The following is a 26,977-nucleotide window of genomic DNA, read 5'->3' on the forward strand; positions in this document are numbered from 1 at the left end:
TCTTATCTTATTTTGAAAAACAAAACAAAATATTTGTTTAGGACTCGGAAGCAATTTAGTGTTACATTGTGGCCGTGCAGTGTTGTTTGGAAAACGGACTGAGCGTGCCACCACGTTTTGGCTCAAAATTAATGCTTTATATCAAGTAATTAGCTACGAAAAATTTATTTATGATATTTTGACAGCAGATATGTCAAGCGGAGGATGTAAACGGTATGTGTACGCTTGTTTGGATAATGTATGTGTTCTCAGCATGTGCTGGTGAAAAACGGTATTACAGTGTCTGATTTAAACCAGTTTATTTTAAACAAGAGATTTTGTTCTCTGGAGACATATATATATGGGTACAAACATTAACCTGTGATCCATTGAGATGATTCCTCGTTCACTGTAAATTGCAGGACAACCAAAAAAGCGTAATAAGCTTGAACTGCTCAAATACAAGATTAAGATTTGTGCATGCTTCCTGACTACTCAAATAAGTCTTTTAACTATTTCTGTTGTATTGCAGTGTTTTGATGGTTCATTTCACTTGAAGTATGTGATTTCTCTTAGTGTGAATGGTATTTTATGTTTAAAAACAGACAAATCAGTATATAATATTGGCTGCCATAACATAATAAAGTAGTCAGCTATTGGCTTTGGGCAAAAATTTCTGTTTGCATCTCTGTTCCTGTCTTATTTACCTTAATTTCTCACCTGTTTTTAGGTAACCAGCATCATACAGTTGAAGACATTTCTTTCAAACTCAGAAAATAAAAAAGTAAGTTACTTATTAAGGTCACACATTGAGATTTAGCTTAAGAAGTCTGGAAATTATTTCTATTAGACCATGATTTTTAATACTGCTTCAGTATGCTCAAGATTATACAACATAGTTGTATTTTTTTCTTAACTTTGTTAATACATTCAACTTATTCTTTCCAGTTTAAAGGTGCACTCAGCAATTTTTCCCTATTAAAAAAAAAAGTTTTACTCCTAAATAAATTAATTGTAATTTTGAAATGGATTAATAAAATCATGACCACTCACATGAGATGGGGACTCTAGTCATATCAGTAACCTTATAAAAGCTGTTTTATTCTACATGGAGCAGGGGCGCCCTCATGGGTGCTGCCATTTTAGAATCACATGACCAGCTGAAAATTACTCACTTAAAGGGATAGTTCACCCAAAAATGAAAATTCTCTCATCATTTACTCACCCTCATGCCATCCCAGATGTGTATGACTTACTTTCTTCTGCAGAACACAAATTAAGCTTTTTAGAAGAATATTTCAGCTCTGTAGGTGCATACAGTGCAAGTGAATGGGTGCTAAAATTTTGAAGCTCCAGAATCCATAAAGGGCAAAATAAAGGTACTCCAGACGACTCTGGTGGTTTAATCCATATCTTCAGAAGTGATATGATAGGTGTGGGTGAGAAACAGATCAATATTTAAGTTCTTTTTTTACTATAAATTCTCCTCCCTGTTCAGTCAATTTCTACTTTACTTTCACTTTCTCATTCTTCTTGTGTTTTTGGTGATTCACATTCTTTATGCATATCACACCCCAATGGGCAGGGAGGAGAATTTATGACAAAAAATGACTTAAATATTGATCTGTTTCTCACCCAAACCTATCATATCACTTCTGAAGATATGGATTAAAACACTGGAGTCATAAGGATTACGTTTATGCTCCCTTTATGTGGATTTTGGAGCTTAAACATTTTGGCACCCATTCAGTTGCATTGTATGGACCTACAGAGCTGAAATATGCTTCTAAATATCTTAATTTGTGTTCTGCAGAAGAAAGTCATACACATCTGGGATGGCATGAGGGTGAGTAAATCATGAGAGAATTTTCATTTTTGGGTGAACTATCCCTTTAATCTTAGTAACAGTCTTGTTATTGGACACTTTCGCTCTTAGATTAATCATGGCTGATTTTGAATAGTGAATTTCTACAATGGAATCTGTAACTGAAAACTATTGATTTTGAATGATGCTCCTTTCACACCACTAGATGTCACTGTAAGTTCAAGATGACACAAGCAAAAAGTTACTGAGTGCACCTTTAAGATAAAGTAGCCTCTTATTTTGTGCTCAGAATTAACAAATGCCTGCATTAACTAAGTATTAATTTGCATGTTGATATCTTCTCTGTACATCAGTTGTTATTCTTGAGTCTGAGGTTATTATGGTTCTCATGTCTTCTGTGTCTTTATCTCAGTGGCTTTTAGGAGAGAGCGGAACCTCAGAGATATTTATGAGGAACGGTTTCCTCCAGAAAGAGGGGTGAGTTGTTAACTGTCATGACTAGGCCTATCGGAAGGCCTGTCTGTAGTAGATGTTTCAGCCACAGCCTGACATTATGTTTTTTATTTTAATATTATTTTGTTAGAATTGAGCAACACTGCATTAATCCATATTTTGTAGGGTCCATATCCAAGAGGGGGCCAAGGAGAAAGGAGACCTCCCTTCGGGCGGCCGGACGAGGAATATGGCCGTGGTTTTGATTATGATGGCCCTCGGTTTTACCCGAACGGTGCCCCTCGTAACTACCCTGGAGAAGATCAAAGGGGTTACCATGGAGACAGCCATCACTCATTTCCAAATGAGCACAGGGGTGGGCCACCTTCTCGAAGGGTGTGTTTCAAATGTTAGATATTGAAAACATTCAGCAACTCACAACTGCAGTTGTATAATTCAAATTTACATCATATCCATGTGTTTGTATTTCAACAGGAAGACTTCCCATACTACAGAGGCCCAAGAGAGGACCCCCATGCTGGCCGTCAAATGGACTTTAGGTATTTCATGCATTTATCTTGCTACAAGAGAAAAGGTGTATTATTAATTGCTTGATTTTGGGAGGAGAGAAGCAAAAGAATATGTACAGTATGAAAATGAATTAGCTCTCTGGTGCATTTCAAAGGTACCATTCAAGGCCAGTTCCAGAAAATTGGCTACTTCCTAGAAACCTTAAAGGAATAGTTCACCCAAAAATGAAAATTCTCTCATCATATAGTCACCCTTATGCCATCCCAGGTATGTGTGACTTACTTTCTTCAGCAGAACACAAATGATGTGAAGATTTTTTAGAAGAATTTCTCAGCTCTTTTGGTCTATACAATGCAAGTGAATGGGTGCCAAAATGTTGAAGCTCCAAAAATCACACAAGTCAGCATAAAAGTAATCGATACCAGTGGTTGAATCAGTGTCTCCAGACACTATAAAAACTTTTACTATAAATTCTCCTCCCTGCTCAGTCAGTGTCAACTTTAACTTTCTCATTCTTCTTCTTGTGTTTTTGGTGATTCACATGCTTCATGCATATCGCCCCCTACTGGGCAGGGAGAAGAATTTCTAGCAAAAATTGACTTAAATATTGATCTGTTTCTCACCCACACCTATCATATAACATCTGAAGATGTGGATTTAACTACTGGAGTCATATGGTTTACTTTTATGCTGCTTTTATGTGATTTTTGGAGTGTCAAAATTTTGCATTGTATGGACCTACAGAGCTGAAATATTCTTCTAAAAATCATAATTTGTGGTCTGCAGAAGAAAGAAATTCATACACATCTGGGATGGCATAAGGGTGAGTAAATGATGAGAGAATTTTCATTTTTGGGTGAACTATCCCTTTAAGAACCATTGTTTACTTGTTCGACATTTTCCAATCAAGGTCCATATTTTGCTTAAGCCTTTATTCCTAAAATAAAGAGAAGATTAGAAAAAAAACTAATGTAATATTCCTTTATGTATGGTAATCAGCATATTCCAAATTAACTAAGGCATCACTTTCTTTTTCTCATTATTCTATTCTGGAAATACTGGTAATGCTCTCTACTGCCATATACTGTAGTCTTGTGATGGGATTTTCCCAGAAATATCTCATTAGGGAGATATCTTTAACTAATGGTTTTATAAAATTCACATGCTGACGGACAGAATTCTTTGTTTTTATTAAAAGTTTGAACAGATTTGTAACATTTTCACAAGCACTTGTTATGAGTCTAGGTTTGTCATGCGCTTCAAAATCACATTAGCCTCTTTTCCACCATCAGCCGAACTGTTCTTGTTGCGAAACCATTCTATTATGTACCGATCCGGGCTAGGTGGCATGGTTACGGATTTTTTTTCCACTGTGGTGCTGAACTCAGACTTCGATTGTACACAAGAAATACGTCAAGTGACAAGTGACCAATCGTGAGTTGTGACGTCACTAAAGGCATTCCACCAGCACAGTTGAGCACGGTTGTCTAACTGAATTGTTCCCAGGTGGAAAAGCTACTGTAACCATTCCTCACTGTGCTCAGAACTGTTCGGCCTGATGGTGGAAAAGAGACTATTATTGCTCCAGCAGATGGCAGAACTGTTCATTTTGAAAGCCAGCTACGTTCCCTTCAGCTTTAATTCCTTGTATTTTTGGTTTGAGAGAAGGAGGGACACAAGTCTGATTTCTTAATAAGGAGCATAAATCAAACTCGGAGTTGTCCTACATTCTCTGTAATGGTTTTTGTGGTTCAGCTCCCATGGAATTACCCAGAGGGAGTCACTGGATGAGCACTGGAAGGTTCCCAGAGGTTTTTGTATCTCTATATCTCTATCTGTCTCTCTCCGATAATAAATTGCAACAGTTTACAGCAGGAATAGAACCCAGTGTTGCAATACCCATTCTGAGAAAGCATCACCAAATCTGTTATAAGTATTTTTAATTTAATGAATTTATAGGTGCGCTAGGGACCAATCCCAAACACTGCCCTCAGTAAAAGTAGTGTTTAGCTGGTTATGTCATTTTAGCATGGTGCCCAACATCCTGCCTCTAAGTACGTACGTAAAGTAGCTTTTTTCAGTTATCCAGAGTCCACCCCCCCCCCCCTCCCCCATTTTTTTAATAGTCATGTTGCTGCAACATAAAAGATGTTTGGAAGAATATTAGGGACTGTTAGCCTCAGTCACTATTCACTATAATTGTATGGAAAAAAACGATACAATTATATTATATAAATTAGTGACTGAGGCTAATATTCTGTCTTACATTTCCTTTTGTGTTCCACATAAGGAAGGAAGTCATACGGGTTTGAGACATCATGAGGGTGAGTAAATAATGACAGAAATTTCATTTTTGAGTGAACTACAGTTAGGTCCATATGTATTAGAACAGTGACCCAATTTTCATCATTTTGGCTCTGTATGCCAGCACAGTAGATTTAAAATGAAGCAATCCAGACGTGGCTGCACAATTATAATTGCTGATAATTTTCTTTGCTAATGTAATTGCGATTTATTCATTTTGATTAATAGAATTTACATTAAAATACCTATTTTGTTTGGTGCAGCTGCATGCCATGTTCTTTATGTGGGCTAGGCCCTATGCATCAAAACAAGCTGAGAACTGTGTTCTTGAATTGCATTATTATTTTAATTGCATGAAAAACAGTGTGTTATTCACATTTTGAATAAATTATACACAATATAATTTAGAAAGTGAGCATTATTGTTATGTCTTTAGATTAATTTAAATGCCTCTGATTTGCCTTTGCATTCAAGCACACAACGGCCCAAAAAAATATGTTTGTAAATAGAAAATTTTGCCGCAATGGGAGTACACCTAAATGGAATGAGGTAATTGACACTTTTCACGGTTATATAATTGTGACAGCTATAATTGTAATCTCGATAATTTTGTCTGTTAATTGTGGAGTTTTTATTTAGAAGCTGTTGCTGTGAACTCTCAATATGAAAATGGAGCTGTATATATAAAGTGCCGTAATTCCTAAACCGTTGCTTTATTTCAAGTCCATTGTGGTGACGTACAGAGCCAAAATTATGAAAATCGGGTCAAGGTCCAAATACTCATGGACCGAACTGTATCTCTTTAAATTCTAAACTGCACAGCCCAATCTCACCACTTGTTGGCACTTTAATAACCAGGTAGAGCAGCACCATCTGTTTATGCAACACTACGTATTAAAATCAGAGGTTTCCTATATTAACTCATAGGTACTATGTTTTACCTTCATGTCCTTTATATGGTCATAAAAAGGATTTTCCTGCTAATTAGAATGATGGTGCACATCAAGTATGCTTTACAAATTCACCTTTTAGTTTTGACATTTTCAGTGCTTTAATCAATTTTGATGGGTTGTGATTGGGACTGCGAGGTTAACCTTTCTTTGGCTCGGGGTAATATCCTGTCCTCATATTGGTAGTAAAGACAGACATGTGGTAATTTGCTCTGTTAGTCCAGGGCAGACAGGGTCACCTGCACTTCAAACGGATGTGAGGGTCATTAAAGTTTTGCGAGGTCACTGTGTGCGGACACGTTTTTGTGTGTGTTTGTGAGAGAGGGACCTGGCTGGGGTTCAGGCCAGGGTCACTTGGACCAGGTGCCTCTGATTCTTTTACGTCCCCTTGCTCGTCTGTGCAGCAGGCCGAAGTGGCACGTAATCAGCCTTGTATGACCGGAGGGCCCCCACAGAGAAACCAAGTCAAGGGGGGCAGAGTAAACTGAAGGGGGTTTTACTGCCGCTAGAACAGATGTGTGTTAATGAATGTCTTGGCTGCGGTGCTGCTCTGTTAGGCAGCATTGCAACTTTTTACAAGGCTCATTTTGCCCTCCTCTTTGTGCAGTTTATATTGAGTTGCACTTTACAAGCAGGATGTGAAGCCTCTGGCATGATCTTAACGCAAATAGGCAAAGTCTTAAATGAAGCAGATCCCAGTATGGAGACCAGTTTAAGAGGATCTTCTGTGTGAGGGTTATCTTGCATAATCAACAGATACAAGATATTTTAACGAAGCTGTTAAAGATAACATGAAATCATAAAGTAGTTGTTCAACAAGTATTTGGATGTTTAAATACAAGCGGAAAAAAAAACGAACACTTAATGGACACTTAAATCTGCACTATGTAAGATGTTTTGGTTAAAAATGAACAAATTTCCATTATTGATTGAGTATATAATCAAGTGTTCAAGACAATAACCTTACCATACTCCAATTCACTACGGTACGCCTATAAAAATGATTTGTATTTTGAGCTGTTGGGTTCGATTTGGCGCGAAATCACTAGCTTATGACGTTCATCTTTGCGTCATTACGTCATATCCGCACACACAGGAAAGTAGTACCGCTGTCTCGTGTTCCGGCTGGAGAAACAAACTACGCTGTTCAGCTCAGTTCAGTAACTCACACAAAGTTCAGGACAGCATTGTTGCAGTCTAGATGGATGTTTATCTATTATCTGTTTGGCGAAGTTGTTTACATGTTATAATGTTGGATATGTTTTCTGGTAGGGTTGTTGAAGCTTATATTGCTTGTCATGCTTTTATGAATCGAACATTACTCGTGTGTTAACCGATCGCAATGTATCTATGTTGACCGGTGAAGTTACTGTGACATGTTTAATACGTATGACTTCTGAAATGTACTTCTTGTAATTGTTATATTGCATATTTAAGCATATTATTGTTACATTTAATAAAGTATATTTTATCCCCTTCATTATTGAATCCTTATTTAATATTTTTATTTCACGGTGTTATTGTGTGCATTGCATAGACGTACTTTTGTGGTAACTGAGGCTGGATAATATAGTATAAAAATAATAATCTTCTATTGAACTCATATCAGCCATATCACGAGTTTATTCTCTTAAATTGAAAATTATAGTACAATTCAAACATTAATATTTGGTAAAACACTTGAATAATCATGTTAAGATATACTGGTTGTGGCTGAGGAGAGTCCCCTTTTCTATATTTAAAAGTGCTTTGAGTGTAGTGTCAGAAAAGCGAGCCAGATCAATCAGCCAGATTGAGCATATTGAATCGGCGGCGGAGCCCGTCGGTGAGACAGATTATTCTGATTGGCTGTTCAGCTTAGCGAACCAGTGCACAAGAAAAATGGAAGTGACGAAAGCAAGCAAATGATGAAGGGCTGACAACGCCAGTGCCATTTGCAACTTATCAGACATATTCGAAGAAGCTATATTACAAATCCATCTGTGGTGAGTGAGATTGGTGTGAAAATGGTAAGCAAGCGCTGCTTTGTTTATGGTTTGTATATCCGCAGTCCTAGCTCTTCCGGTTTCCCTTGTTGAATGACGAATACAGACTACTGCCACCTGCTGGTATGGGCAGTTATTTCCTCTCATGCAGGCGCAAATGTACATGCTAGTTGGCCATTGGGTGTAGTCTTTGCATTGTGTTCAAGAGCAACTTTTTGGCCCAGATGCTGGCGACGTGAGATGAAACCACAGTCGGCTTTTGTCTCCACTAGTTCTTTGATGTCGGTTTGGTGTGTCTGGACCTTAAAGGGAGGAATAAAAAAAGAGGTGTGAATAGCTTTAACTTGCCTTTTAGGTAAAGAGATGGGTTTATGGGGAGGTTTTGACTGGAGGAGGGAGATTCTGGGCATCATGTTTCCAAGTTGCTGGACCTAGTGTCCAAAATCCAAAATGACCTTCCCAGTCCTAAAGGCGGTAGAAGCACCTCTTCTCTTAACCCTCGACCCCTCAGCCCAGCACACTCGGCATCTGACCCTACAGGGCCAGGGGGGCACTACTCGTATAAAGAACCATCTCAGATGAGCATAATGTGCCTCTTTAAGACCCTTCTTAACCTTTAGGAGGGCAGTGGACAAATAGTAAAATCACGCATACAGTGCTGTGAAAAAGTATTTGCCCCCTTTTTGTGTATTTTTCATACTAAATTGTTTTAGATCTTCAAACGAGATATAAAATAAAGGCAACCTGAGTAAACACAAAATATAGTGTTCAAAAATATATATATTTTTTTTTATTGAAGCAAAAAAGTTATCTAACACCTATATCACCCATGTGAAAAACTAACTAACTAGGTATGATGTTCTTTTTGTGGAATTCTGTGTTTGATTTACGCCAGATGTAATGGGACCCCTGTTTTCCAAACAGTTCCCAGAACATTCTCCCAAAAGGTTTGAGGATCATCAAGTTGTGTTTGGCAAAATTCAGACGAGCCTTAATGTTCTTCTGGTTAGCAGTGGTTTTCGCCTCACCACTCTTCCATGGATGGCATTTTTGCCAGTGTCTTTCTGATAGTGGAGTCATGAACAGTGACCTTTATTGATGCGAGATAAAGCCTGCATTTCCTTGGATGTTGTCCTTGGCTTTTTTGTGAATTCCTGCATTTGTCATCGCTGTGCTCTTGGAGGAATTTTGGAAGGTCGGCCACTTCTGGGAAGGTTAACTGCTGTGCCAAGTTTTCTCCATTTGGAGATAATGGCTCTCACTGTGGTTCTTTGGAGTCCCAGAGCCATTGAAATAGCTTTGTAACCCTTCCCAGACTGATGTATTTGAATCACCTTTTTCCTCATCATTTCTGGAATTTCTTTCGACCTTGGGATAGTATTCTACTGGGTGAGACCTTTTAGCCAATTTCATGCTGCTGAATAAGGTCAGTTTGGTGTTGATTTGATTGAACAGGGCTGGCAGTAATCAGGCCTGGGTGTGTCTAGTCCAGCTGAACCCCATTATGAATGCAGTTTCAGAGACTGGGGAATTCAGTAACTAAGGGAGCAAATACATTTTCACACAGGCCCAATTGGTATTGGATAACTTTTTTGCTTCAATGAATAACATTATCATTTGAAAACTGTATTTTGTGTTTACTCAGATTGCCTTAATTTTATGTTAGATTTAGTTTGAATTTTTGAAACAATTTAGTATGAGATATACACAAAAACAAGAAATCAGCACTGTACTTGGATTTTTGTCTATTATTTTCATCTTAGTTTGTGTCTGTTTTGATGTAGTATCTTTTAATGGGAATATCCTTTTCAGACATTTCTGACTTTACTGATCAATAATGTGAACTTTTTTTTTTCTTTCCCCGTCGCAGACAGGGCAATCGAGCGGGTCCTCCCTCAAACGCTCGAGCCCAGGGTTCTTACCCAGCACCCAGGTCTCTGTCTACGTTGGGCCCTGATGCTGGAGATGACACCCTAATGCAAGCCATAATGAACCTGGATCGGGGGTTCGTATTCAAACACATTATCTTAGATTCCTTACAAATAAGGTTCTTTAGTCATGTCCTACCAGAAGACTATATAGATGCTTAAGAGAACATGTACTGTATGTGTGTCATCTCCATCACAGGGAAGAGCGAGACAACTTGAGACGAAAGGCTCCTTTTCCTCCGGTACGTGAGCGTTCTCCAGTTCGGCGTGACATCCCCCCTTCCCCCCACAGTCGGGGGTCCAGCATCAGCAGCCGCAGCTACTCACCAGAGCGGGGCAAAGCGCACCCCTTCCCGCCCCAGCAGGGGAAAAGTATGAAATATCAAAAATCTCCAGCCTCAGTCAATGCCTAATCAGTTCATGATGTTTCTCTGTTGTTACATACAGTTAGGTCCAAAAGTCTGAAACCACATTGAAAATATATTATTGTTTTAATTTATATATAGAAATAAACGAATCAAATTTTTTCAGTTCAGCTTTTCACTGAAATTTGTTATTCTGATAATATAGTTTGTCATGAAAAATCAAAATAGAAGCATTTTCCTTAGTGGTCTCAGACTTTTGGAACTCGCTGTATATGTAAAATAAGGGATGCACGATATATCGGCAGCCGATATATTGGCCGATAACCGGGAAAATCCAACTATTATTATCGCGCCGATAATGGAATTGCCACCAATATTTTCGCCGATAATTTGTTACGGTTTATTTACTTGCGGTTGAAATTCGTCTTTCCTTCAGGCAGAGACTCGGGCAGTCTCAAGCAACTGTTCGCGTGTGCATACACAGCGTGTCTATGTGAGTGAGAGCCAAGCTTATGTTGCTCTGTGAGGATTATTTCAACATCTCTGCACCTTGTTATGTTGTTTTGGGGCTGATTTTAGTCATCTGCTGTAAGTAACGATGGCATGACCCTTATTCTGTTTATTTCATGAGGCAATAAACGAAACACGACAAAAACATGTATATGTACTCTATGTGACATGGGGGCTATCGTTTTCGCTTATTACTTCATGAAACATAAACAGAATGTGAGAAATAGCACATCGTTACTTACATTGCAGCATGGTGATTAAAACAAGTCCAAGCACAACCTAAAATGGCACATTTAATAAGTTATACAGTGGAACTATCGCAGATGAGTGCTGTAGCAAGCATCTGTGAATGAGACATGCATAAACACAAGCACACACATTCATAACACACACAAACCACCACTGCACTCACAGTCCAGCTGCACTAATAATACACCATGTATACAGAGATTAGGGTTTGTTTTTTGTGATTTGTTGTTTATTCGTTACATGCAGTTTATCGCCTCATTCACCAGGATTAGCATAAACACCTGTATAAATTGGCACCATAATTTATGCAAGTGCATTATTATTTATTTCTCATTTAAATCAGCATATATCTGTAATATAGGTACATTTATGGTTCATGTTACATCTGCCAAACCTTAAATAGCAGTTCAAATTCCAAGCTTTTAAATGACACCTATTTTAAAATGAGAAGCTTTTAATGAGCAGTTCCAGGTGAAGGATGAAAAATGTAAACTTTTATTTTGTATTTTTTTTTTTAAATATCGGTTATTGGTATCGGCCACAATGAGCTGTTAGTTATTGGTATTCATATTGGTGCATCCCTATGTAAAATTATTTATGATGGGGTGTGTCAGTCTATGAATTTAAATTGGTAGTTTATGGCCCTACTTGAAAATTCATCCACCCCAAAACTCAGCCCACCTGTTCAATCAGTTTCACCTAAAACACACCTGGACTTCTGCTTTGCACAGTGAAGAGGTATCAATCTGAAGCCGGCAAAAAAAAAAAAAAAAAACTCTTAAGAAAATCCCTTAATCACAAGGCACTTGCAATTATTTAAAAAAAGGGTCATAACATAAGGGGTTTCTTGCAACTGGGCCCTGAAACTTACAAACTGTGCCCTTGGATAACTGAGGTTTTTTCTGCCTTCAACAACACATATCAGTCTGCATCTCTACTCTGTATATATAAAAATGCTTTACGCAAAATGGTGTTTTCAGGTGTAGACTGTATGCCAAGCCTTCCTGCATTTCACTTGGAGAACTCTCATTGGTGGGGTCTTCCCCACACACAGACTGCAGACAGTACAAGGGGTCAGTGTACTGTGCAGCTTGCAGTGTAATATCTGACCTGAAATGGACTATTTTAAATGTTTGAAAGCCTGTTATTTGATTGACTTACTGGAATTAATTGAAAGGCTCTCTTGACTAATTTGCATGAGATCACATTTTAATGCGCTCAGCTGCAGAGTGGGAAAACTTCAAAGCTTTCCTCTGTTGGTTCATTCTTCATGAACTCTACATGCTTTCCATGTTTAATTTGAGTAATCATGGTCAAAATGACTATACCCAAATGTCCAACTCAGTTCTTCTCTGCCATACGATTCAAGATTATGGATGATGTCACTCAAAGCCTGCCCTAAAAGACTCCCATCTGTGTTTCCTTGTTCTCTGTTACCACAATGAGATCCTCAGTAATAAGCTCCAGAGTGATGCATAGAACAGCCAATATTGGATTCATATGTTTGGGATAACATACCCCAAGTGAGCCTTTTTAGATTATACTGCTTTAAAAAGATGGAAGTAGGCTTGTTTGAGGTCATATACTCTAACCTCTAATATTGATGAAAGAAATGCATCAAACACGCTTCAATTATTTGCTTGTGACAACCAAAGAAGTACAATTTGTATGCTAGTTTGTTTAGGGTGTTTTTTTTAATGCGAAAATCAGCAAAAATATTTTATGTTTTCAGGACATGAGGAGCCATTCGTGCCAGGCAGAGTACCAGGTGAGTAAAACACTGTCTTATGAGGGGATATAGATGATCTAGACGTTATGAACGTGAACAGGCACACACGGTTCAATGCAGAATTCAAATGGTCTTCGCAAATGTCTAAGCATTCACAAAGTTTACCAAAAACAGTGCAGTACACTTAGCTCAAATTCTGTTTGAGGCTGAGCACAAGTAACACTACAAACATGTTAAAAAATTGCATGAAGATACACTACTTGCGTAGTTGCAATGGCTCACTTCAGCAAAGAGCATTTGCACATCTTGCTGAGGTAAATCAAGGAGATGACTTTTACAGCCGTCTCACATTTCTTTTAATGTGAATATGTTAGAAACAAAAATGTGTTGTTTTAAATTGACTGACAAATAGTGCTCTTTTGGAATAATAAAGGGAATTGATGGCCCGCACACAAGGACATTTTTTTTCTCTTTGGTATATATGTGAAAGTTCAGCCTGCAGTCACAGTAACTTGAGAGAAAGCATTGCTAATCGGGCCATCGTAGAGCCTCGTTTTGTTTGTCTGCTCTCCTCTCACTTCCTTTGGCCAGGGATCGTAAAAAGGCCAAAGACATTTGTTGGAGTGTCTGATTGCCAAACCTTGCTCACTCACTTATAGCATTTATCCTTTCCCCTTTTACTTTGTTTTGTCACATGCTTTATAGTGTAGAACATATAGAGTTTATGGAGTTCTTTTTAGACATTCATCTTTTGTTAATAGGTTATTGGTTAAACCATGATCAGGGTTCCCATGGTCATGGAAAACTGGAATCATCAGGGAGTTTTAATATTGTGATTGCCAGGCCTTAAAAAGTAATGGAAATTTCTATGTTGAATATATACTGTGTATTTTAGTTTTGCGCTGCTCTGAATATTTCATTGTCTAGCAGTTGGTCTTTGTGAGTGCAAATTCTATGAAGTTATTTAAAAAAAAAAAAAAAAGAGAGAGAGAAATATTATTAAGTAAACACAAACGACTGGTAAAGCCATGGTTACTCATTGGTCAAAAGGTGTGGAAACCCTACAGGTTGTTTTATAGTTGACATTTTCGTTCAAAAGTAGATCAAATCTAACCTTAAAAGGATAGTTTTAAAAATGTTCTTATTATTTACTCTTATAAATAATTATATGACCCTCATGCCATCCCATATTTGTATGACTTTCTTCAGCAGAACACAAACAAAGATTTTTAGAAAAATATCTGAACTCTGTAAGTCCATACAATACAAGTGAATGGATGAGAAACAGAACAATATTTAAGTCCTTTTTTACTCTAAATCTCCACTTTAACTTTCACTTTTAGATGTGAAAGTAAAACTAAACAGGGACTACATGTGACTTTCAGATGTAAAAGTGAAAGTGGAGATATAGATTTAAAAAAGGACTTAAATTTTGATCTGTTTCTTATCCACTTCTATTATATTGCTTCTGAAGACATGGATTTAACCAGAGTTTTATGGATTACTTCTGTTATTTTATGTGATTTTTGGAGCTACAAAGGTCTGATCACCATTCACTTGCATTGTATGGACAGATTGTCAGAGCTGATATATTCTTCTAAAAATCTTTGTTTTTGTTCTGCTGAAGAAAGTAAGTCTCACACATCTGAGATGGTATGATGGTGAGTAAATGATGAGATAATTTTCAGTTTTGGGTGAGCTATCCCTTTAACTTCTGGTTGTGGAATTCTCTCAGCTGTAAATCAATTCGGCAAGCACTCTTTCATTTCTAGCTGAACAAATCCGTAGGTGCTGAGCCCATGGGGTCATGTGGTGACACCTCAGGCACCTGGCTGTGGTTTGCCTGCAGGGAAGAGCCCTGATCTTCAGTAAAGGAACCACCTGGTTCTGAACACCAGCTGGATATTCAGAAAGCTAGCAGGATCCGTTCAAGCATGTGAAAACATTTATGCCACCAAATGACTCAAGCAAGACCATATTCCGTGGATTTCTGGGGGATGTTGATCCACATCCAACTATAGCTGCATTGTTGGCTTATGTCCTGTAACAGATGCCTTTTGTGCTTGTCTTTCATCTTCTCACAGACAGGGAAAGGCCCCCCGGCCCCTCCGTAAGTGCATCACAGGACGGATCGCCTCATAGCTCTATATCAGCCTCTAAGGTGAGTTGCACACAGCACAACACACACACAGTGCTCTTAAACAGATGTGCTTACCAGAATACCCTCTTTCATCAACTAAAATAATAATAAGTGTGACAGCATTCTCCACTTTTCAAAAGCTGTTACCTTACCCCAGGGGCCTTAGACATCTTATATATGTTTTAAGTTTTATGTTTTAGTTTTACCTTTTGCATATTATTATATTTTGACCCAGATTTTGCCATGAAAATATCCATAGCTGGCATAGCTTATGCCAGGGTTCTTTAACAGTGGTACTGTGATGGTAATTTAGGTAGTCTGCAAATTATTGTTTGATCTCAAACTCATTTATGTGAAAAAATAAAATTAAGTTAACTTCTACCAATGCTTAAATTTTATGTTTCATAGTCACATAACTTGAGTTTCAACTCACCTTTTTTTAACGTAAAATTAAAATGTACAAAGATTGATATGTCTGTCAATAATGATTTTTTTAATGGTTGCATCATAAAGTATGTAAATACATAAATATGGTAATGCTCCCTGCTCAATCTCTCTGTATCCACCAAGGTGTCCATAACCTGAAAAAGGTTGAAAACCCCTAGCTTATACTTTATTCTCTACCAAATTATGGGAATGAGTGAGTCATAAAGGGTCCTTTTTGGTGCATGAAAGGCAAGTGGTCCGTGTCATGTTTATTCTAACTGAAAGCACGATTCTGACACACAGTGCAGTAAATGCAGAAATAACGTTTTTGTATATTTTGGAACATTGGCCACCCAGGAAAGGCTGAGAAAGCACAGTGAAATCCATTAACTCAACTCTCGGCTTCATCACGAGATCTTATCGAAGGCCCAGAGCACTCTGCATACACTCTAGTGAGCACTCTGAGCCTAAAATAATTTGTTTCACTTTTTCCCTCTTCCATTCTCCTCTTTTGCTGCTTAGCATAATCTCTCAGCAGTCATGAACAGTATCTGTCTAAACCTTTAGCTGAAGGTGATGTTTGCTTTAACAATCTTGATTAGGCTGAATTAAAATTATTTACAGCCCGTTTTACTTATGTAGTCTGATGTATTTTTAGAGTAGAATCAGGTTTTTAGAGTAGAATCAGTAGAGTGAATCAGGTTGTTCAACAGGAAAAACTGTAGGGCATGATTTAATCATTTTAAAGGAATTGATTGGATCGGGAAAACTGGCCATTACAAATCAGAATGGAACCACATGCTGATGGGTTCAAAAATACTGTTTTGTTTTTGTTTTTTGATGAATGACGATTGGTGATGTCAGCCAAAAGCAAAGTCTTTTCAAAGGCAAAGTGATTATAATACATTTTGATTAAAGATTACAGAGACAAGTATGTTTATATAACATAATTTATAACATTTAAAGTCTCCATTATCTGAATTAGCTGTTTGATTAGATCATTTTCAAGGCAAAGAAACAAGTAATTCCTTATTAAAATACACATTGCTTCTTCAGTGCATCATGTAGATTCACCTTTTAAACCATGTTCAGTTGAAAGTTGTTTTTGATCAGTAGAAGTCTCAGTCTGAGTGTTTGATCTCCCTCCATGACCCTGTTCATGGGATATAAGCCATAACCTTGTGACTTAGATGAAAAGACTTTGCCTGTGTAAACTGGGCCTAATAGGCGGTCTCAAGTGGGGGAAAAAAAATAAAACACTCACTTTTCAAATTCATTGTTTACAGATAAAGGGCATGTATTTCACCTTGGTGGGCTCATATTTGTCTGTAATTCCTTTGGAGATCCCGTCTTAAATACTGTAAATATTCCACCCAGATTGGAGTTTTTTGCTGAGCAAATCATTGTCATTAATGTTATTAGCTTAAATATTGTATTTATTTTGCACTCTACTCATGGCCACGCATGTCTAATTGTAGTGTTAAAGGTATAGCTCACCCCCCAAAAATCTAAATTTGTCTATTAATGCAAAATGTTCCCATTCTTTTGAAACTGGGTTTTTGGAACATTATTCACTGAAAATCTTCATTTTCACCTCAGCTTCCAAGCCTCATTTTATTTTTGCATAAATTCAAATATGGGCGTCAAGATGCATCAGTGATTTTAAATGCCATTGGCTCTTGTATGTTTCATGACCGATTGCAACGCATCTTGTTTGAATATGTGAAATATGAATGAGAGGTGCAATGGAAGTGAAGATTTTCAAGGAATTTTTTTTATTTTGGTCTATTTTATTTTGGTCTATTATTTATGGTCTTCCTCACAAAAAGCCATCAAATGGCTTCAGAAGGGTATAGTCATCTGGACAAGTTCTATGGTACTTTTTTGTAATGGTACCTAATTAATTTTCATTGTTTTGAAAAGAGAAGCATGAACATTCTGCGGAACTTCCCCAGTTGTGTTCCACGGAAGAAAGAGTCGTTTGGGTTTGGAAGAATCTTAATTTTTGCATGAACTATTTGTTTAGCCAACCAGTTTTCTTCCAATTTTTTTCTTACAATAAGGAAGGGGTGACTTGTTGACTTAAACAAGGGCTTAACTGTTTTCTTGGTATGGATGAGCATTTCATAGACTTAGTTATGGTATATATCATAGGTTGGCCTGCCCACTGGATGCAACACTAATATGTCTGGAGGGTTAATGGGGCAAAAAAATAAAAAAATATTTTCTGGGTTTATTTTGAGTCACTCCAGGCCTATTAGTCATTTTCATTTTCAGGACCATAAGTAAAGCAGACCTGACATGGTTTAATCTGGCCCTCATTTTCTGAGACAACCGTGTCTTCAAGTCAGAGTCACAGATCTAAATAGACAGTGCCCACTATCTGGCTCTTTTTTTTCTGCCTTGTTTTCATTCTGTCACAAAGTAACAGGGGGCTGCTTTGCCTCCTTTCAGCTTGGGAAAAAGAATATCTTTTTTTTTTTTTTGCCTACTTTCCTGAATGATGTTGCTCTCACCTCTCAGTTGACCTCCTGTGATTTTGGAGGTGTTGGCCCTAAACATGTTTTTGTTCTTGAACATTAATCCAGTTTATTTATCATTAAATAACTCCTAGTTTCTGTGTGCTGCAGGAGGATATGCCATCAGTGGAAGGACCCTCAGAGGAAGCTCTCCCCGCTGTAGATGAAGCCACCTCCATCATGGATGACTTTCAGGAGAGACGAGCTCAAGCTATTGCTGCAAAGGCTCGAGAAATTGAGAAGGTTTGAAACATGTCCCAGTACATTTTATTTCAGTAGATTGGAGGGCGTGTAAAGTAAGTGAGAAGAGTGGTTTGCCATTTTAAATGGCCACACACTAATTTTTGTGCCCCCTATTCAGGATGCTCTCTATAATTTAAAGGGCTGCTAAAGTTTATGCATTATATTAAGAGATTATTAAATATGAGTAAAGACAGTATATTTAACCTAGTCTATTCGTTTACGGTACACTTGTCCATCTGTAAATAATGGAGAAAGGCAGTCTCAACAGCAAATTTATTTGTAAATCAAGATTATGCTCTAGAGCTTTGTCCCAGCTGATTTAGCTGAAAAATTCACATCCACTATGACAGAAATGAAAAGATAGGGAGGAAAGACAAGAGCGAAACACCTGCTGTTTCAGCTCTCTGTAGAAGTTCAGAATGCTCGTTATATAGTGTCTGCTTTCTCCTCTTCTTTTACTGGCCCTATTAAAGTTTTAAAGAGTTGGGAACCCCCAGGAGCAAAGCCTAAGCCCTCTTACTGAGCAACAGCCTTCAGCCCAGCTCAATAGTTGCTGACACTGCTGGATTGTAACTGTTGGCTCTTGACCCAACCCTGGGCATTATTGTGTTATTTGCATATTGAAAGCAAAAATACATTTTGTATGCAGGGCCAAGTTTATCACTTAATCCACAGGAAGTCCTTTTGAATCAGTCAGTTTTAGTATTTGAATAGCTCTCTAGTTCTCTTGCACAATCATTCTCTGCGACAAGCTCTTTGCTTTTCTTTAATTTGTTAATAATCAATTTTTTTTTCTACATTTAAGATGAATAGAAGTGTCTTTTTTTGGCTGATTTGCCAATTTGCCCTGAAAACACACATACTTCAGTGACAGTGTGTGGATGCCTGTCAGGCAAAACCTGTTATTTTATAAAGTGTGTGTGTGTGTTGTTTCGCTGTGTAACAAGTGTCCACCAGATGTTTAGCTTCTCTCCCAACCAGGTCTAACCATCTCTACACTCTTCACTTTACCTTATTTCAACAAACATTTAGTTGAGAGCTGCAGTGTGTTTTTAAATACTTGAGCTAGAGATAGACCGATATATCGGTACTGGCCGATAGTTGCTTTTTGGAACTATCGTTATCGGCAAAAATCTATGGTGATCCTCACTTCCTGGTGAAGCAGATACGGGAGCCCCCGGCGGCTCTTGCTTCTGGCATCAAGCGCACGACGCCCATTGCGGCACGGGCGATACCTGCCCCGGGGACAGTGGCAGGTGGTGAGTTTGACTGGGGCGGTACACCTGTCAAACGGTAACGCAGGTGTCCTAAGGCGTGCTCAGGGAGGACAGAAACCTCCCGTGGAGCAGAAGGGCAAAAGCTCGCTTGATCTTGATTTTCAGTATGAATACAGACCATGAAAGCGGGGCCTCATGATCCTTCTTGCTTTTGGGGTTTTAAGCAGGAGGTGTCAGAAAAATGAACACAGGGATAACTGGCTTGTGGCAGCCAAGCGTTCATAGCGATGTTGCTTTTTGATCCTTCGATGCCGGCTCTTCCTGTCATTGTGAAGCAGAATTCACCAAGCGTTGGACTGTTCACATGAGCTGGGTTTAGACCATCATGAAACAGGTTAGTTTTACCCTACTGATGATGAGTTGTTGCAATAGTAATCCTGCTCAGTATGAGAGGAACCACAGGTTCAGGCAATTGGTGCATGTGCTTGGCTGAGGAGCCACTGGTGCGAAGCTACCATCTGTGGGATTATGACTGAACGTCTCTAAGTCAGAATCCCTCCCTAAACGTAATGATACCGCAGCACCATGTGACTCCGATTGGCCCGGGATAGTCGGCCTGCGAGGGCCCGGCGAGGAGAGCCGTTCAAGATGGTGCCGGGGCGTGGCCGGATGAGTGCCACCCCTTTCCCATCACGCACCGCATGTTTGTGGAGAAGCTGGTGCTAAATGACTCGTGACAACCTGATGAGAACAGTCCTCACCCAAATATAACTCCTTTTTCACTGTACATTTTTCCATTGCAGTCTCTAGGCATGATCATGACACTTACTAGCGCTTGATGTACGCACAGAGCGCTACGTGGGGCTATAGGAAATGTAATTCAGTCATGATCGCCAAGGAGACTGCTGTCAAGATCTACAGAGAAAAAGGAGTAATGTTTTGGTCTGTTCTCACCAGAAAACATTGATTTAACCACTGGAGTTTGATGGATTGTTTATGCTGACTTGATCTGCTTTTTGGAGCTTCATACGCCTAGCCACCATTGACTTGCATTGTATGTCCCTACAGAGCTGAGATGTTCTTCTAAACATTTTAATTTGTGTTCTGCAGAAGAAATAAAGTCGTACACATCTGGGATGGCATGAGAGTGAGGAAATTATGAGAGAATTTGAATTTTTAGCCCTTTAAAGTCATCAAACGATTGTTTCTCATACCTTTCTCAGATCACAGGCATTCTTTTGACTTTGTATTGTTGTATTAAATGAGAAATTGATGACACGTATTATTTGGAACTAAAACAACACATTCATTGCATTTAACCCTCTGAAACACTCAGTTCATCATGTTATTATTAATGCATATTATAGGGAACAGCTGAACCTAATGAATTTTTATGCACTGAAACACAATACTTGTTGGTTTGTTGTTGGATACTAAAATAAAACTGAACTTTCAGTGAACATCTCCTAAAGTTGTTAGTGTCGAGATACTTTTCCCCCTTTCCATACTTTTTTCTACCACCCTTCCTGAATAATTCCTTGTTATCTTTACTGGGAATCAGGAATCTGCCTCCCACAGTACAAAAATGACACATGAAAGCATGAACACACACACACACTTGAGGTCTAGTGTAGCCTTCCTGTTTGATTAGGTAACAGAGGTGGAGTTCACAGTGTATGTACAGGGTTATAAAACATTTCATAACAGTAATGGCTGCTTGGACATTTTTCTGCAGAAATATATCCATAAATCACAACTGATACCATTAAAATTTTATAAATAAATCCTAATAAAGCTCCCACAAATGTGCATGGAGTAGCATTCATTAAAAAAAAAAACAGTGGTCTGTTGGAATTTCCTGTTAACATTACCTTACAAATCATCTCTGCTTATTTAGATTTGTTAAATGGTGGTTTATTTTTGGCCCAGACATATTTTCTTCTGTACACTGAAGACATTGTGAATCATGTAACAGTAAATTACCCCCCTCTTCTCATTGTCATAGAATTCATGGCTGAATATACAGTTAACCCTGCATGGACTCTCAGTCGTGTCTAAGATATTTGTATTAATCTTGTTTATTTACTTTCTCTATCCATAATTGTCCATATTTTGTGGTGCTTGCTCTGATAACTATTAATATTGCTAATTCTTAGTGTTAGAGGTTAAAATTTGGTGCAAAAATCGTCCCATATAGCTTGACGTGATTGATACCTCAATTCGTGTGGCTTTTAGGCAAGAGGCAATCAGACTTTCGCCTGGCAGATGATAAAATGCATTGACATGCATTGCAGGAGGGCCCTGAGCTATATCTAGGGACCAGAATATCATAGAGACTATGGGTGGGCTCTTTTGATTAAGAAACACTCCTAGCACCATGGTGGCAAGTTTTGCTTGGCTAAGCAAATTACTAATATAGTATGTAAAAATAGAATTTAATTTCACACTTGCATTGTATATAGTATTAAAACATTGCAAACATGTAGTGATAAGGTGCCTTCATGTAACATTTTAGGTCAACTGGTTTCTATTTTTAAAAATAGCACAAGCAAAAAGGCACGAGCAACCATGTCTATTGGTGGAGCGTTAATGAAATTAAACAGTCACATAGATTGACTCACTAATTCCAGTCTGTCTTAACTCACAGCTTCAGGCTTCAGAGGACTTTCTCTCTCTCCATCTAAATCATTTATCCATTCTATTCTTGAATGTTGTAATTGACTCCCCATTAGAATGTTCTCATGGAAGCTCTTACTTTGACTTAATGACTATAGAGGTAGTTCTCACACAAGACTTAAGGGTCTTTGTGTGTGGTCCCTGGTGATTCCTGGAACCAGGTGATCTAATTTTACTAGAACCTGATTCAGCCATGGGAAAGAGCCCTCTGGTGAACGGCTAATGAGGAGCTCACTGCAGAATTATTAGTCAGCACAATTAGTTGGGAGTGCACATTTCTTTCCAGACCCTTTCCAGAGCTTGTAGGGACAGGTAGTATGAACCACTGTGGATATGAATGACCCTTTTTGATAATGCCCTAACTAATGCTTCTGATATATTTTAAGTACTTCCTGATGTTATTGATGGGTTATGTTATGTTACAGCCATTTTGGAGACTTTGTTGAAACCCTGTTTGTATCCATTTTCAAATCTTTCAGGCGTGTTGCATTTGTCCGTACCATCACAAAGATGTGATAGTAATAACATCAGACTGCTGTACTGTCTCCTCATATAAATTGTAGAGTAAAATTCAGATATCAGTGTTTCCCACAGGATTTTGTGAGACTGTGGTGGGTGGACCTTGCCCCCCCCACCGGAACACAATTTTGTACATTTTAAAGTTAAATACATCAATCTGAGAGCACTTTGAGAGCAAAATTAAGAGGCTAGATCTATAAAGAACTTTGTGCTCTTGTAAAAAAAAAAAAAAAATGTGTGCTCTAGTTGTAATTTAATCAAACACATTGTTTGTATAGATATGAATGGTGATGACACAAAGTCACACCCACAAAGCATAAACGAGACGGAGTTTAATGCAGTTTGCAAATGGTCAAAACACACAATCGACTAGGGCATACATTTGAGCCAGCGCTCGACATTAAACATTGTCGTGCTTGTCCTCCGTACAAGTAAATTGGTTATTCACTTGTCCGGGTAAAAAGTTACTTGTCTAGAGAGAAAAAAGGACATTTAAGGTACAGTACATGCTAAGGTAACATCAATCAAAGTTTGTTGTATATTTTTCTAAAATTATTACCGATGTCCATCCTAATAGTGTACCTATGCAATCAACTCCATTCTCTGCAACAGAAATGTAAACTGCACTGGGTAGAGGAGGAGGATATTTTCATATGATATTTATTTTATGTTAGGTATGGTAGTCAAATAAAGAAAAGCCTCCATTGCCATCATTTACAGCAGGGATGCTCATAATTCTATGGAATGAGATCTACTTTTTCATCATGTTATTGCAGCAAGATATACTATGTACAATAAAGGCTATACATGATCACAATACCAAAATTTCAGTAGTCGTTAGTGAAATTTGATGATTCTCAATACCAGCTTCAAAACCACAACAGGGGGGTAGGGGGGTGGCTGACTGACTGACTTGGAGTGAGAGAGCAATGGCGCAAAACACAACATTGGAGATCTTTTATGTTATTATGAGAAGTGTAAAAATATTTTAGGTTCATGAAACTGTGTCGGGACAAATTAGACGGGCCGCCACAGTCTAGGTAATTAATGGAAAACACTGGATTTAATCTGCAGCTTTAAGTTGTATGTCCTAATGGCTTGTGTGTAAATGAAGGTAATTGCAGAGGTTATGCAGACTCCCCAGGGTCAAAAGCATTGCTTTGATGGCCAGAAGTGTTTGATTATCATACCACAACAAACATAACTGAGCTCTTAGAGTTTTGGTTTGGGTCTGTGTTTTATCATCTGGATGGTAGTTCTGAAGACACGGCGTTCTTCCAAACATACAACAAAATTGCTCTCCATCCTTCGTCTTCTGTGACCGTGAGTGAAAAGAGAAACTTTTACCTCAATAGATTAAAGATGGCTTCATGGATATGTTCAATGAGACCATTGAAACATTTGGTGTAACATGTATTTCCTAGTCAGCAGAGGAGTAGGAGATTCAGTATTGATTTTAAATACTTGTCATGAATGGAAATATTAAACATAATTTTTTGTGCTTATCTATGCATGTGGGTGTTTGAATGATGGTAGAAAGGCAAAAGGAGAATCAAATAAATAATGTTTTTTTTTTTTTTTTTTTAATTTTTTTTTTTTAGCTTTTTAGATTTCCTTACCTGACCACTAAACATGTTTGAAGCATTTTCTGATCAGTTCCTTTTCATTTTATGAGTTGTGGCACAGGTAAAGTGAATAGAAACTGATATATTATGCTTTAATGTGTTGATCAACACGTATTCAAGATTTGTGTTCCCTGGTAAACTTTCTATGTGTCTTCATTTCTGTGCAGCCCTGTTAAGGAATCTTGCATGCATGACATGCTTGAGTTTCTTAAATAACCCTTTTGGACAATTTTACCACATTCTAATTCTAAACAATGGGCTGTGTGTTGGGCAGGTGTACCGTCAGGACTGTGAGACGTTCGGCATGGTGGTGAAGATGCTGGTGGCCAAGGAACCCAGCTTAGAGAAACACCTGCAGAACCCTCTAAAAGAGAACCTGACTGAGATCCGTGAGCGATGCCTTGAGGACCTGCAACACTTCATTGCTGAACTCGATGAGGTCATACGGCAGCCTGAACCTGCTGTCTGAGGTGATGCCATTTCACTCGACCAGCAGTTTTGATTTTGTAAACTCTGAACCTACACGAGCCCCTCGTTATTTTTTGATTTATTACATTAAGACCCTGGACTTTGTACGTTGAGTACTCTGACTCTACATAAAGAAATCCTCCTGGTCTGAAAGGATGTGGGACATGGAAGATGTCTGTATTTTTTTCGATTATGCAGTCCCATTTATCCTTTGATACTAGTTGAAGATGGATTTACTTTAGAATCCCTTTGTATCCTTTCAACATAACGAGTAATAAAGAAATTAAATAACGAAGATACAAGGAAAGCAATGCCAGAATAGAGGGCTTGCTCGTTTCCTTATTTCAAAGACTTAAGAGATTTATTAACCCCCTGAGGACTAACAGTACATGTACTAGATGTTGGTTGTTCTGATCAAGTCTGTATAAATTGAAAGGGTTCTGTGTTGTTGCCAATGAAATCACATATATTCGCATACATTCTTTCAGACCAATCACAAATGTTTCACGAATTATGGTGAGTAGTTTTATCTGTAAAACTATAAAGCTGTGCATCTGACAATAATACATTTTTGTCTTTTTTTTTTTTTTTTTCAAATACATTTTTCCAGTCTTGAGATATATATTAAAAAAAAAAGGTATTTGTGTAGCTTCTCCTGTGTGTAGTATTATACAGAGTCTTGAGCCTACCGTATAAACGCATGTATTTTCTTTTTGAATAAATAAAATTTTTTGTGATTTCACATTTGTAATTAAAGTTGCTATAATTAGCATTCAAATATATTTTTCTGTTGTCTCAGCCAGACTTGGCCAATGAACAAACAAGAAAAATCAAGTTGCAAGAAAATGTATTAAATCTCTTAAATTGTTTTATTGACATCTTAAAGTTAAAAAGGGATAGTATGTTTACCTGTAGGAAATGTACATGATAGAGGGTAGATCTTCCCCAACACTGTTTAAGCGCATAAGCATATCATGGACACAAATGTTTATACAGCAAGGCCATTGAACATATGGATAGTGCATATATACATTGCATTTGCAAAACCCTGGTCAATTTTGATCATTAATAATCATAATTCTATTTGAGGCCAGAAATTGTGGTAATTAATCATTTAACACATTTGAATATAAAACATATCAGTATTCCAATCTTAATTTAACAAATATACAATGTTTGCACTATTAAATAATTATTTAGTTAGTCCACATGCTACTCAGTAATTTTGCTTTTGAGAATAATGCTTTTGCTATACAATGTTCAAGAAAATATTGCAAGTTACTTTCATTTGTTCAACACCAACACAACTGGCACATCATACTTGTAAAGACACAAAATTAAATCTCAATAAAAAACGTTTTGTTTTCCAGCTTCTTTACAGTCGGGCATATGTGTGTTCCAACTGCAACAGAGGCAGGCTGGATATCTTTAGTCTAACATTTAAGAAATTATGCAGTTCTTGCCCTTGTGGCCTTTCCTTTTCGGTTTGGTCCGTGAGCCATAAGGGGGCGTTAAAGCTGTGACCCGGGTCGGATAATCCTCTGTGCAATAATGTAAGCTTTGGGATCGGGGCTTGGGGATTGGCTGGCCAAGGAAGAACCCCTCTTCCTCAGACTCTGAAGATGAAGAGGAGCATGTTGAACACCAGTCATCTTCTTCATCGCCACAAAAGTCTTGGACGTGGTCCACTCGGACCATATCCTGCTGAGCATAGTCTGAATAGGTTTGATGATAGCTGTGAGCAGAAGGATTCAAAAGAATACCGTTCCTGTGTTCAGGTATGCTCAAGCCAGTTTCTTTTGGCACAACATGCAACTTTGCTCTCTCCTTAGAAGGAAGATGCAATGCATTTTCTGAACGTGTTTTCCGACATTGTCTGCCTTTGTGATGATGTCTGGTGGTAGGACATCTCGGTGGCTCCTCCCTGTAATGGGTCCGTCTGCGAGTCCTCTCACTCATTGGTGGTTGCCTCAAGCCCATTTCACCATAATATCCCTTATCCACAACATCATCAGAGAACTTCACTTGTTGAGGTCTAGATTGGGGCTGAGATTGAGACTTGGTCCTTCTCAGCAGAGGAAGATGGAGCAGAGAGGGTAGTTCCTCTCCAAAATAAATTGGAATTCTGTCCTCCTCCTCATCTTCTCCCTCCTCCACCTCCAGTGCCCCTTCATGGTCCAGCTCTGAGTTTAGACTCTTCAGGGAATTAGCACTCCTGTGGAGCATTGAGGAGTTTAGTGTGCCCATGTTACTTATGTTGTCACAGTCTTCCACCTCTCTTTCCTGCTCTTTCATGTTTTGGAATGAGTAGATGGTCTGTCTGTTTTTGCCATCTCCATCAACTGAAGCTCCTGTGA

General features: G+C 38.2%; 2 protein-coding genes across 4 annotated transcripts in view; one reads left to right on the plus strand and one right to left on the minus strand.

Annotated features, from left to right (window-relative positions):
• The first annotated feature begins 57 nt into the window (after positions 1-57).
• On the plus strand, positions 58-25,362 carry pphln1 (periphilin 1). Its single transcript, XM_051691441.1, has 11 exons — positions 58-213; positions 710-763; positions 2,217-2,281; positions 2,423-2,632; positions 2,732-2,796; positions 9,877-10,011; positions 10,134-10,306; positions 12,791-12,826; positions 14,872-14,948; positions 17,984-18,115; positions 24,427-25,362. Coding segments are annotated over exons 2-11 (1,089 nt in total). The 5' UTR covers positions 58-213; positions 710-762; the 3' UTR covers positions 24,622-25,362.
• Positions 25,180-26,977, minus strand: part of LOC127436909 (prickle-like protein 1) — a 35,278-nt gene continuing 33,480 nt past the window's right edge. For all 3 annotated transcript variants that reach the window (XM_051691426.1, XM_051691423.1, XM_051691425.1), the window contains exon 8: positions 25,180-26,971. In XM_051691426.1, coding sequence (XP_051547386.1) covers positions 26,061-26,971 — 911 coding nt within the window. In that variant the 3' untranslated portion in view covers positions 25,180-26,060. The remainder of the gene's footprint in view (positions 26,972-26,977) is intronic.

Source organism: Myxocyprinus asiaticus, chromosome 47 (genome assembly GCF_019703515.2).
Source record: "Myxocyprinus asiaticus isolate MX2 ecotype Aquarium Trade chromosome 47, UBuf_Myxa_2, whole genome shotgun sequence".
NCBI lineage: Eukaryota > Metazoa > Chordata > Actinopteri > Cypriniformes > Catostomidae > Myxocyprinus > Myxocyprinus asiaticus.

Coding starts and splice junctions, on each gene's coding strand:
- pphln1 (XM_051691441.1), top strand. Junction 10,307..12,790: donor CCCGCCCCAGCAGGGGAAAA/GTATGAAATATC, acceptor TTATGTTTTCAG/GACATGAGGAGCCATTCGTG. Junction 18,116..24,426: donor AGGCTCGAGAAATTGAGAAG/GTTTGAAACATG, acceptor TGTGTTGGGCAG/GTGTACCGTCAGGACTGTGA.